The 12,322-nt window shown below is 38.8% G+C and overlaps 2 protein-coding genes across 2 annotated transcripts in view; one reads left to right on the top strand and one right to left on the bottom strand.

The window, feature by feature from the left end:
* Nucleotides 1–34: 34 nt before the first annotated feature.
* On the bottom strand, nucleotides 35–10,736 carry LOC128533595 (transcription regulator protein BACH1-like). The gene is made up of 5 exons (XM_053507883.1): nucleotides 10,586–10,736; nucleotides 7,644–7,898; nucleotides 5,956–7,155; nucleotides 4,759–4,965; nucleotides 35–2,638 (listed from the first exon to the last, which is right to left on the bottom strand). The coding sequence occupies exons 2-5, from the start codon at nucleotides 7,881–7,883 to the stop codon at nucleotides 2,282–2,284; spliced, it is 2,004 nt and encodes a 667-aa protein (XP_053363858.1). The 5' UTR covers nucleotides 7,884–7,898; nucleotides 10,586–10,736; the 3' UTR covers nucleotides 35–2,281.
* The window catches only part of LOC128533594 (TRPM8 channel-associated factor homolog), a 44,441-nt gene continuing 42,140 nt past the window's right edge, over nucleotides 10,022–12,322 (top strand). The window contains exon 1 of the mRNA XM_053507882.1: nucleotides 10,022–10,109. The gene's annotated coding sequence lies outside the window, so the exon portion shown is untranslated. The remainder of the gene's footprint in view (nucleotides 10,110–12,322) is intronic.

Genomic DNA, 12,322 nt, shown 5'->3' with positions numbered 1-12,322 from the left:
ACATTGTAACCCAAGAACCCATCAGAAAAAAATGTGTTTTACAGGTTTGTTTTATTGATTACAAGCCATTTACAAACTGTTCCCTTATATGCACATAATCATACATGGCAGTTACTTTAGTACCTGTAACCAATCTTTCTGTTAATATGCACAATGCACAAATGTGCACTATACTGTATGTAGTAACAATATTATGGTTTTAGTGCTAAGACTATTGTGCTACATTCAAATGGATGCATTACATTATGATTATCAAAAATCAAGCAGAATTAAAAGCAATGTAGTAACTGTACAGTGTAACAAAGTGCATAAAGTGAATGTGCTAAATAAAACTTTAAAGATTTCGAAATTATAAAGCAGATTCTTAGATAATTAAGAATCCTTACCTCAGAATATTTGGCTCATGCACATCTTGCAATAGGAATAATACAAATATCGGTTATTAAGCCATGCTAAAATTTCATATGAAATGTTTAGTAACAGTGCAAATTTAGTTCTATACATTTATTCATTAAAAAAAACAAAAAAGTTAAGAAAATTATAGTCAGAATTAAATGACTAAAATGTTTACTCCTGAGTGAAGATTACAGGTTGGACCACTAGAGGACTAGGACATACTGGTTTAAATTTACATTATGGGTTAATTTAATACAGCGGCAGTGATCATTACAGAATCCTTCTTTTCGGTTAAAGGGAAAAAAGATCAACTATTCTTGTTAGGATGAGATTAATGTTATGTTTATCTCTTATTAATAGTGACAGATTGTCTTATTATTGCACATGAAAGGCAATTCATATAAAACAATGTTCTGCCACAGAAAGCAACTTACTGAATATGTGGGATTTCAATTAATCTTTCTTTTTGAATCTTGACATGCACATGGAAGTTTTGATAAAGACTATACTGTATACACTCTGGAAGCTATGCTCAGTTCATTATGCTCAGATTTTATGCATTTCCAGCTACCCTTTAGGATTAGGATTTTTGGGGCAGAGTTTGAAGTTGCTCTCCAAACCAAGCTCCCAAAGAGGTTACTCTGTGGTGTAGAATACTGTAAGTGAGTTATTTACTCAATCAAATACAAGCAAAAGAGTCATGAAAGTAAACATAAAACTAGCTACTAATGTTCTCACATTAATAAATGTGTTATTTAGTGATTTTCTCATCTTTCTACGTGTTATTATGTAATAACACCTCTGTTATTATTTGCCGTGTGTATCTGCCAGTGAACACATGTGGCTTAAGCCGAAGTTGACATTCACCTCCACAATATCTGTCTTATCCTGGTTAACTTGATTAAACAAACAGTAACATTTGTTTTAGTTACTATGATTCCTCTGCTGTATAATAGCTGCTTTAGCATAAAAGTATGCACAGCTGTGAGGATACATGAGAAAAATCTAAACAATTCTTAAAAAAAAAACGAAGATGCGATGAGCACAAAGATTTTCCCATTACTGCACACAATAGCAAGAAAGGCAATTCATATAAAATGATGCTGCCAGTGCTATTCTCTCACACACAAGAGTGTTTTCTTTATATGACAGGGGCTTCAACTAGAATTGCTAAATTACAAAGGCGCAGATAAGCAACCAAGATGAATACAAGGTTACAATAATAACCTTTCATTAATTAACCATTAGGGCTATAAATAAAATAGATCAAGAGGGTATTTGTGTATTTGTCTGTATACACAGTTTTCATCACTGTCACTTCCCTAATCAGGTCAAAGAAATTGATAAAAATAAAATATAATGCAAATCCGGGAAAACTACTTCCTTTTTTTAATGTAATGATTTTCATAAATGCATGTGTTATTATGTAAAAATAATCCACAGCAGAGAATCTGATACAGAAACTGTGACGGTTTATATTTATCAAACCAGCACTAATGGACGATTTTTTTCGTCTTTTTCAGGGCTTGGTTTGATCCGTTCATATCCACAGTTCACAAACTGATGAGCCCTGTTATAAAAGATTTTATTATATTTTTCTTGTTCACTGTTGTTTTGTTAAGGACAAAGAAACTGACAGTTAGGTTCTAAATTCTTACAACAAGAGAAATCGTTAACCTTGTACAGCTGCTTTTGAACCTGCTTTTCATCATGATCCATTTTATTTTATTTACAATGAATAAAAATCTATTTAATCACATTGTGAAAATTATTACCATTAAGGTTACTTACAACAGTTTGTAATCCAGCTTTGTGTGTGCGGGTATGTGTGTGTGCCTGTGTCTTGTATTGTATTTGCTTGTTTAGAACTGCTTGTATGACTCAATTACGTTTGTGAATACTCATTGGGCTTCAAAATGGTGCCTAAATTATTATTATTATTATTATTGTTACTACTACTACTACAATCATTAATTGTTGCATTAGCTTGAGTGCCATCAGGCTGAGTTGTCTCAATGCTCCAGGCCTCGAGGGAGGGCAGGTTTGGCGAGGCAGTGGGTGTGAGGAGCACCGAACTGGGCGAGTTTGGGGACAGATACCTGGCTAAGACGTGCAGCTGCTCCGGCTGCATTGAGGATTTAGTACACACACTGTCACACAGACCTGAGAGAGACTGCTGTAAGTCCTCCACACTCTGCTTTAGCTGTGTTTGTTCTTGCAGCAACTTCTCCTTCTGAACCTTCTGTTTAACACACACACACACACACACACACACACACACAAAAGTTAATTTCACAAGCTATTTTTTCCACATGGCATGCATACAAGAGGGTCACTATTGCTTTTAAGTCTGAACATGCAAATCCAACAACCATGCTCCCATGCAAGCCTTCTTCATTTGAGCACAACATCCTACAGATGCTCAGTTTGGTTGTGTAAAAACTGTTAGAAACTGTAACAATCCATGGTGCACTGTGTTCTCTGATACCTTTCTATGACAGCCAGTATTCACTTTCATGTGTCATGTGTGCTATAGTAGGATCAGACCAAATTTCAGGCCCTTGGGTTCCTATGACCCTGTCACTGTTTCAGCAGTGGTCAATCATTTTTCATAGAAACTAACCAATGCACACCATGAACATCTCACAAGAAATGCATTGGAGAAGATGCTCCAATCTAGTCGTCTATCCAAAAGGCAATCTGGTCAAAGTCACTCAGATTCTTAAGCTTACCTAAACTTATGATTTTTATTGTTGATTAATTGGATGATTATGTTACTAGTTTAGCTGACACTGGGGCAGGAAACTTTTATTCAAGATGTTAGATTTCACTTGCTGCCACTTGGCTTCTGGATGGTACTACAAGAAATAGGATTAATGTTTGTGACTCATTTAGACCTGCTCTATGTCCAAACTGTCATCTTATTCTGCTTTCACACAGGCTTTTTGTTCAAACACAAAATGTGCTGGCAAGAGCATCGTTTGTGCTGATCTGAGGAAAGTGGGTTATACAACACAGACTACAACAATGCTCAAATCTGTCCTAGCTACTACAGTCTAACTCTCTTAGCGTGCTAGCAGGATTGCATTTATATTTGACATTTATTATTGTGAGTAATAAAGATTAGGGATGCACCGAAATGAAAATTCTGGGCCGAAAACGAAACCGAAATTTTTGGATGCACTTGGCCGAAAACCGATACCGAAACCGAAAATGGCTTCATTAAAAAACATGTTTAAAATATTTTCTTTTTGTTTGTATTAAAAAATGTTGCATATTGCAACTTTGCTGTCCTCATCTGAAACTTTGAAGTGCTTCCAAACCGCCGACATACTCCGTGTTTGATGCATAATGACAGCGCGAACGAGACGGGAGGATGGGAGAGGCGTGGGGACAATTTCGGCTTTTATTTTCGGCGCTTTCTTACGTTTCGGCCGAAACCGATAATGCAATTTCGGCCGAAAATTTTCGGCGGCCGAAATTTCGGTGCATCCCTAATAAAGATTAAATAAACGTTAATTTAACTTTGGCAGTGAGGAGGCTGACTGTCTCGGCTGTAGCTTTGGAGCAGAGAAGATGAGCCGCTTGTGAAACCAGATTGAATGCATGCATGTACAGTTAAAGCAGAATTTCACAATGTGTAAAGATGAATGTTTCAAAAATAGCTAATTTGGTATTTTTAGTTATATTGCAACATGGAAATATTAAATATTTTTCATTGTACCCATCATAAATCTTCTTATATTCACTCCATAACCAGACTACATGTTTGTGTTTCTCGCCTACTTCCCAACTTGCAACCTGACTGGTCAGGAGACAAAGCACTTGACGTCACTCTGTGCTTTTCTGAAAAGTTAAAAACATTTTTTCTTTTTTTTACTTTGGATGTGCCTTACTGTGACCAAAAATACACTGTAAGCAGCTCTGTGAAAGCAGTCACATTCCACCCACCATGTGGTCACTTCCAAAAGGATTACATGTCAAATCTGAGCTGGCGGATGAGAAAGAAAGAACCAAGTGTGGAAGAGCCTTTCCATCCTATTTCTGCAAAGTGCATTGCATGTGCCCTGCATCCCTCAGGCATGTTCCAGTACATTGTGGGATTTAAACAGTGCTCCAAAATTCAGGAATCACATATAAAATGGCAAAAATCCATATGTAGTAACCCTGCAGTGAATACGGTATTGCTTAGGACATGTCCCTGGAGTTAACAGCCATTAATCAGTTTGAATAAAGTTTAATGTTGCTAGATTAGCTGTAATCAGATTGTTCATTTATCAGCTCTTAAATAAAAAAATACAAAAATCCATCTTGACTTTAAATGCAGTGAAAAGTGTTTAGCAGACAATCCATAAGACCTACCAGTTTCTTAATGTCTCCCTCAAGCTTGTAGATGCAGTCCAGTTTTCTCTTCCTGCTTCGCTGAGCAGCCATGCGGTTTTTGCTTCGCCGACGAACATCCTGCACAAATTCCAACTGTTCTGGCGTGAGCCGCTGCTCTTTCAGGAGCTGCAGGAAAGCTCGCCTGCTCATGGTCGAGATCTGTTCAACGGGGAACGGCAAGTCCACCTGACGAGGTAGAGAAGAGAGCTGCATGTAGTAAACACTAATAATCAATGCGCATTACACCTTTATTCTTATTATAAATGCCAGCATTTATGAGCACATATAAATTTGCGATTGAGAAACATGCCATGTTCTCCTGCCATCCCAAACAGCTGAATAACGGACTAGTCTGATATGGACAGATAACTGCAGAGGAATGTGATTGGTTGACTGGTCACCAGCAGCTGGAGATGTGTACAGTATAAGGAGAAAAGTGTAGCAGGAGAAAGCCAGCTCTTTTCTTTTTTCGTTTCCTTACCTCCTGGCATCATATCTCAAACTGTGTTAATATTGGCATTTAGGTTTGGCTAGTTTACTGTTTTCTTTGGCAAGACTTTTGGACCTTGCATTTGATCAACTCTTCATTGACGTAAACCAGTAAATACTCTAAGGCAATACTAATTAATTTCATTTTCTTGTACTTAATTTTCTTTTGGAATGTATTTGTTTAGGTTACATCTTAAAACCTCAATGTCTATTTTTTTAGTCCATTCTCTTTTATGATTCATATAATATTATAGAAAAAACAACAACACCACCCGTCTGTGTTCCAAGACTTGGATTGTAGAGATCTTTGATATCTCTGTCATATTCTTAATGATTTTAAAAGCATCTTAACCTGTCAAAGTTTGTCAAAATCCCAAAGGTCAAACAAATTAGCTTGTAAGATTATGGTCTGTGGGTAAACACTGCTGCATAAAACAATATCCTCTTACACAGTTGTAACTGGTTCAATGAGTTTAATAAATCAGATCCATTAAGTACTATAAACTCCACCTTAAATATATTTATTTGCCGTTAATGCTAATTAAGTTAACCTCTAATGAACACCAACCCAATACTTTTTGTTGCTTCATTTTGTTAAAACCTGCCCTCAACATTCACAACTGGACAAAGTTGTACTGCTGTACATGTGATTTCCTTTTCCTCTACAATGTCAATCATCCAGCTCACCTCACATGCTTGCTCACTGCTAACTACAGAGTCCGCCTCGTGCTCGCAGTCAGAATTGTCACCAGAGGTTACAGGAGACACAAGGGGACTCTCTCTGCTTGTTTCTCTGGATGGACTGTTATCCAATGAGGACGGGTCATCCTTGGAGTTCAGGTCCCTCAGGAAAGGGCAGTCGTCAGGTGCAGCACCTAAATCCAGATGTTTGAGCCAGTGGAAGTCAGCGCCGTGTCCAGCAGCTGCCTGCTCCATGCTCTCTGGAGGCTCTGTCAAAGAGGAGGTCATGTCAGGCCAGAACCCTTTCGCCAGATGCTCAGCCACCTCCCTCTCCACTGTGCTTCTCTCTGTGGAGCCGTTGCTATTTGCTGGGTTGGGGAACATTTGCTCAGGGGGGTGAAAAGTGTCTGTATTGATGCTCTCGATGCTCTCCAAGTTGCTTACTGACGCAATGCTGTCCAAGACTTCACTTGTTTCCCTGGAGGACAGGGGACATAACTGGCTGCAGTCCGACGTTGGCTCTAAATCCCTTACAGGCTGCTCAATTTGGCCCTCAGCAACGTTTGGCATGTTTAGACAATCACCTTGAACATCATCCATTGCCAGTCTATTCAAAATGCCACTATCACAGCCAGCTGTGACAGGATGCACATTGTCACTTTCACTGCTACATGGCATTGAAAGAAAGGGACAAACTCCACCAGTAGGCACGGACGAAGACAGCGCCAGCTGTGGCCCGCAGTTCTGTAAACACAGTTCTGTTTGGTGGTCAGTATCAGACTGGAATGAGACTGAAGCTAAACCTAAAATATTTTTATCGGAGGTGACAGAATGCCTTTCATTAGGACAGTCCGGATCTCCAGGTGATGTGTTCTGTACCGCCTGAGCCTCAGAATCCACAGCTACGCCATCTACTTCAGTATTAATGCATTGCTTGTCAGTACTATCACAGTCTTCGCTGCCAGCTGGCGAATTTTCATGGCTGTTTTTGCTCTTGTTGCTGTTTTTGCTCTTCCTCTTGGCGTCCTGAGTAGTTTCGCTGCCATCAGAGAACTTGGGAATGAGGAACTCAAAGCACGCTTTGTCGAGATTGTGAAATCCCAGCAGCTCAGCACATCTGTGAATTTCCAGGATGTTTTCTTTGGTGAAGTTAAGTTTTGCAGTGTAGGCAAACTGGAGCAAAGGCACAAAGCCCTCTACTGTGACCTGGGAATGGAACATACATTCAAAAATGTAGATTGTGTAAATCTAAACACACTTAGGTTTTTAAACATGAGTGTTATCCACCATTAACATCACTTTTACATGTAATATTCATAGGCTGCACAACAGGGTGAAGGTAATTTAGCATAAAACCATATTGTTTGTTGTTGGCTACTCTAAGGTTAACTTTTGAGCTTTACTTCTAAGCAGTACACAAAACTAAATGTCCAGGATGATAGCTAAAGGATGCATAAATGCCATATATGTACCAAAATTCCCGCAAAAAAAAATAATTAAGGGACATGTTAAAAAAAAAAAAAAGCTGCATCTGTATCCGTGGAGATGAAAGCTGACAGGAACTATACTTAGACATGAGCTGCTACTTTATATAACCAAGACATATGACTAATTTTTTGTTCAGGGAGCTTATCATAAGCTATATCATATTTAGTTATCAAGCTGCATGTGTAATTACTAATGCAAATGATTACTTCCTCAGGCAGAGTGATGACCGAGTTCCATCCCGTGCGGTTTAGGAGTCTGGTGTAAAAATAGGCGCTGCAGCAAGCCAGTACCGAGCAGTGAGCTCGAAAGCTCCTGCTCTCCACTTCTACCGTCACATCACACAAGATGTCCTTCTGTCTCTGCTCATCCAGGCAGCGGAGGACATGCATACTGTGTACAGATGACTGGAAGGTAAACACTGACGTCCGGGAGCCATCCACAGACATGGCGCTGGATTTCACCTGCAGAACAGCAAGAAGCAGAATAAACTGAGGAGAGAGGTGGGAAAAGTAGAAGAGCTGCTGCTAATTGATCAGCTGTCATCGCGGTTTGTGTATTGAACATCAAGGAAAACGTATGCAACTCTAAAAAGAGTGCATATTAATGCAATATGCAATTATCCATGTTTAATTAATAAAGGATTAAAACATAACGGAATGTGCTTTCATAGAAAAATAATCAACAAGGTGGTGTGATAAGATTTTTTTTAAAGAGGTTAATTCCTCAAGCTATTTTATTAACATATTTTAACTATTTATAGTTACATATAATGCAAGTCAGCAGTTACATGCAATGAAACTTTGCAGAAAGTCAGCATGATAAATTACTTCCTGTTATCATTTACAGTAACTTCTCTATCTAGTTCATTTTTTCATTCAGCTCAAGTGATTTGATTCCAAGCTGAGACAGATAACCGTTTAGTCCTGCCATTTTTATAAAGAAGGACAGACAACGTACCAGGGATCCATTAATAAGAAAACCGGTGTCAGGAATGTGTCTGCTATCGGTTCTGCTTTGCTCCATGACCATGTGATGCAGTGTGATGTAATTCTAGCGTACCGTATACTGCTGCCCTGATAAACAGATGGCTTGAAATGACAGCAATCTGGACATATTTTTCACAGTTAATTATCAAAGCATGGCAGAGCAGACTGCAAGCTCTGCCCCAGAATAGGAACTACAGCTTCTCCATACAATAGGAGTTAACTGATGCAACCTCAACTTTGATGGAGGCCACTCTTAGATTAAGGTGCCATGAACCGCATTCCCTAAAGCTATTCATGTACAACCCAGTGACTTTTGCATGTAAGAGCACTTCAACTCTGCGAGCACGGAGCATGATTTCTTCCTTTGCTCACGGCCCTTTTTTTTTCTTTTTTCACAGAAACCTCTGATTCTGCTCAGTGCACTTATGTTATAAACCATAATATCGTAAACATTAACTAAATAAATTTTATGATGGCCTGCCTGTTTAACACAATATTCTATTTAGTATCAGTGTGCATCAGTGTCAGATGCTGATCAGCCATAATTTTAAAACGATTAACATTAAAACTACTCAGGTTTTAGGCAGCTCTGCCCCTTGCTGGCGGAGTGCTGTAGTGGCTGGCACTGAGATGTTATTAGCAGATCCTTTGAGTGCTGTGGGTTGGGTCATCGATGAGTCTGGGATGTTTGTCCAGTACATCTCATGGATGCTCGATCGAATTCGGATCTGGGAAGTTCAAAGGCCGGATCAGCAACTTTTCGCCTGCTGAGCCCTGTGTGTGACAGACTGTGAGGCACTGGGTGTTCTGGTGCCTTTCTATCATGACAGTCAGTATTGACTTTTTGGGAGATGTTGTGCTTCAGTAGCTTTTCTCTTGGATTGGAACAGATGGGACGGCCTTTCCCACAAGTTTGCTTGTGTATAGTTGGGGATTAATGTTATTCAATTCACCTAATGGTGTAATGGTTAATGTTACAGCTGATCGATGTACGTGTTCACAGTTACCAAAAGCATGTGCTTAGTCTTCAAAGAAATGGTACTGATGCATCCCTAATACCCTGCTTCAGGTTTTCTAATCTAACACACCTATTCCATCTTGAAAGACTTGATATAGTCTCGTGCACAGTTACAGTGACAAAGAAGTTAAAGTATAACTGTAAGAATACAGTGTACCAAGTTGTTGTGATTGGTCTGAAAAAAAAAAGGACAAATGCATATTGAATGCCTAGTAATGCTCAGTTTTTTCCCCCCTGATTCAGTTAATAAAGGACATCTCTAAGTTTCCTAGAGGCATACTAATGGAAACCTATCAGGGGGTTATTAAATACACTGTACAAGCTTATCAGTCTTTATGTGCATATAGGTTGTAATGCTGAGGTTAACTGTGGCTCTGTAGATCTGGAGTGTATGTAACATGTACAGGGGTCTACCTGATCTAACACATTTCCTGATCATCAGACGTGTTTTCACTATCAAACCGAGATCTGGGTGGCAATCATTTTCCTTGACACACCTCTGAATGTGAATCATGTGAATTATTGTCCTTTTGAACCCTCGCTCTGCTGTAGGAGATCTAAAAACCACCTAAAGCCCAGGGTTAGGAGGATTAGAGAAGTTAAATGATGGATAAAGATGAGGTTGTGTGCAGTCACTACATACAGTACAGTAATGACGCCTGATGTTGGTGAGCTAACTTAACTTTTTTGAGGCCTTGATCAATACCTAATGCACATGGCTAGTTAGATACACAGCATGAAATACAAGATTAAATGATCGTGTTACTATCTACAAGATCTTGCCTTATTTAAAGTAATACAACATTTAAGCTAACTAAAAAACTAACTATTACTAGCTGTCGATTTTAATCATTTAAGCAGCACTCAAGTTAACCTTCCAGCACTGACTAGCACACTGATCTTCAGCACTGTTCCTGGACACCGGACACCCAAGTGATCAAATGATCATATGATAACATCCACAGATAAACCAGATCCATATATATAATCGACTATTATAAAGGACCTGACTCAGCACTGTGTTAGTTAGTTAGTTAGTTAGATCAGGGGTGAAACCTAATAGGAAGATGAACGAGCATGCGTGTTATTCGCCATTATTCATTAAATCAGCACAATAATAGACAATAAAGCAGTAAATACTAACCTGACATATCACCTGAGATGAGAAAATGTCATATAAAATCCTCAGCTATCCATCATAGGGCTGTGCTCATTAACGCGGAAAAGAAAAACAACAACAAATGAGCCATTAGCTAGCTAGCGGAACGTCGCGGGGGGACATAAGAGTCATGTGATTAAACACAGGGTTGCCAGATCGGGATTTTAGACCTAACCTTCCCAAAAAATTAAATCTAAATCTTTTTCATGATCAAAATAATACTTAGATAATATTTACAATAACTAATATCTGGCAGTACCTCTGCATGACAGGTGGACACACATTTTAGAATAGATTTTGAGTCAATAGGTCACATGACCAGAAAGGTATTGAAGTTAAATGCTGAATTATTGAATATTAATAAAAATGAAAAGTGATAATATTGACAAAAAAAGTTTGTGCCCTCTGCAGGACAGGTGGACACACATTTTAGAATAGATTTTGAGTCAATGGGTCACATGACCTGAAAGGTATTGAGGTAAAATGCAGAATTGTTGAATATTAGTTATTAATAAATATGCAAAGTGATAATATTGACAAAAAAAGTTTGTGCCCTCTGAAGGACATGTGGACACACATTTTAGAATAGATTTTGAGGCAATAAGTTACATGACCTGGAAGGTATTAAAGTAAAATTCAGAATTATTGAATATTAATTATTAATAAAAATTAAAAGTGATGATATTGCCAAAAAAAGGTTGTGCCCTCTCCAGAACAAGTGGACACACATTTTAGAATGGATTTTAAGGCAATAGGCCACATGACCTGGAAGGTATTGAAGTAAAATGCAGAATTTTTAATTATAAATATTAATAAAAAATAAAAAGTGATATTATTGACAAAAAAAGGTTGTGCCCTCTGCAGGACAAGTGGACACACATTTTAGAATGGATTTTAAGGCGATAGGTCACATAACGTGGAAGGTATTGAAGTAAAATGCTGATTTATTACATATTAATTATTAATCAATAAGAAAAGTGATAATACTGACATAAAAAGTTTGTGCTCTTTGCAGGACAGGTGGACACACATTGTAGAATAGTCTTTGAGGCAATAGATCATTTATTTATTTTAAATATTGTAGCGTTTTTATGCCGGAAAGAATGCTGGAGAGACGAGTGAGCTTATTTGCTGCCCAATGCAATGGCTGGAAGTACTTTATTTAGCACACAGCAGGTATGGCATGAGCAGCACCTTCACTCAGGAGCCTACATCCAATTCAGCGTCAGCCTGAACTGGAGCACATTTCACACGTCACACACCCCCTCAAACACAACAGGGCCGAAGCCACTTACCCAAACACCTTTCCCCATCACATTCCCGCAAGGCATGCTGGTCGTCAGCCGCCGCCCCGCCCACGCCACAATATGTTTATAATATGAATATTATCCGTATTTTAGTCGGACAGTAATTTGCAGACGGTCCCTAACGAGCGCAGTAGGCGAACTGCTTTCGCCGGACTCTGTTAGCGAATCCCCGCTACAATTTGGAAAACTGGAGGCCGGTGTTCCGGGAAATTCCCTATGTTTCCAGTTTCCCTATGTTTCCCCGGCAGATTCAAATCATGACGTCACTCTACCTAACGTCGCTACCTAACGCTGAGAAGGCGAACGAGAATTTTCTCCTGCTTTTAAGTGTTTTTACGAACTTTGTGGATTAAACAGATAACTTATGCAAAATAATCAAGTGTCTTTTCGCTTTTTTTGTATACTTGAAGATAAT

Source organism: Clarias gariepinus, chromosome 11 (genome assembly GCF_024256425.1).
Source record: "Clarias gariepinus isolate MV-2021 ecotype Netherlands chromosome 11, CGAR_prim_01v2, whole genome shotgun sequence".
In the NCBI taxonomy this organism is placed as follows: Eukaryota; Metazoa; Chordata; class Actinopteri; order Siluriformes; family Clariidae; genus Clarias; species Clarias gariepinus.
Note: the sequence above shows the minus strand (reverse complement) of the source record. Positions and strands in the feature narration are given on the sequence as shown.

Excerpts from the sequence above, each read along its gene's own strand:
- LOC128533595 (XM_053507883.1), bottom strand. The coding sequence starts at position 7,883 with ATGTCTGTGGATGGCTCCCGGACGTCAGTGTTTACCTTCCAGTCATCT. Across the intron at positions 4,966-5,955 it reads GCAGTGAGCAAGCATGTGAG|GTGGACTTGCCGTTCCCCGT; the intron begins GTGAGCTGGATG and ends CTACCTCGTCAG. Across the intron at positions 2,639-4,758 it reads AGGGAGACATTAAGAAACTG|AAGGTTCAGAAGGAGAAGTT; the intron begins GTAGGTCTTATG and ends TGTGTTAAACAG.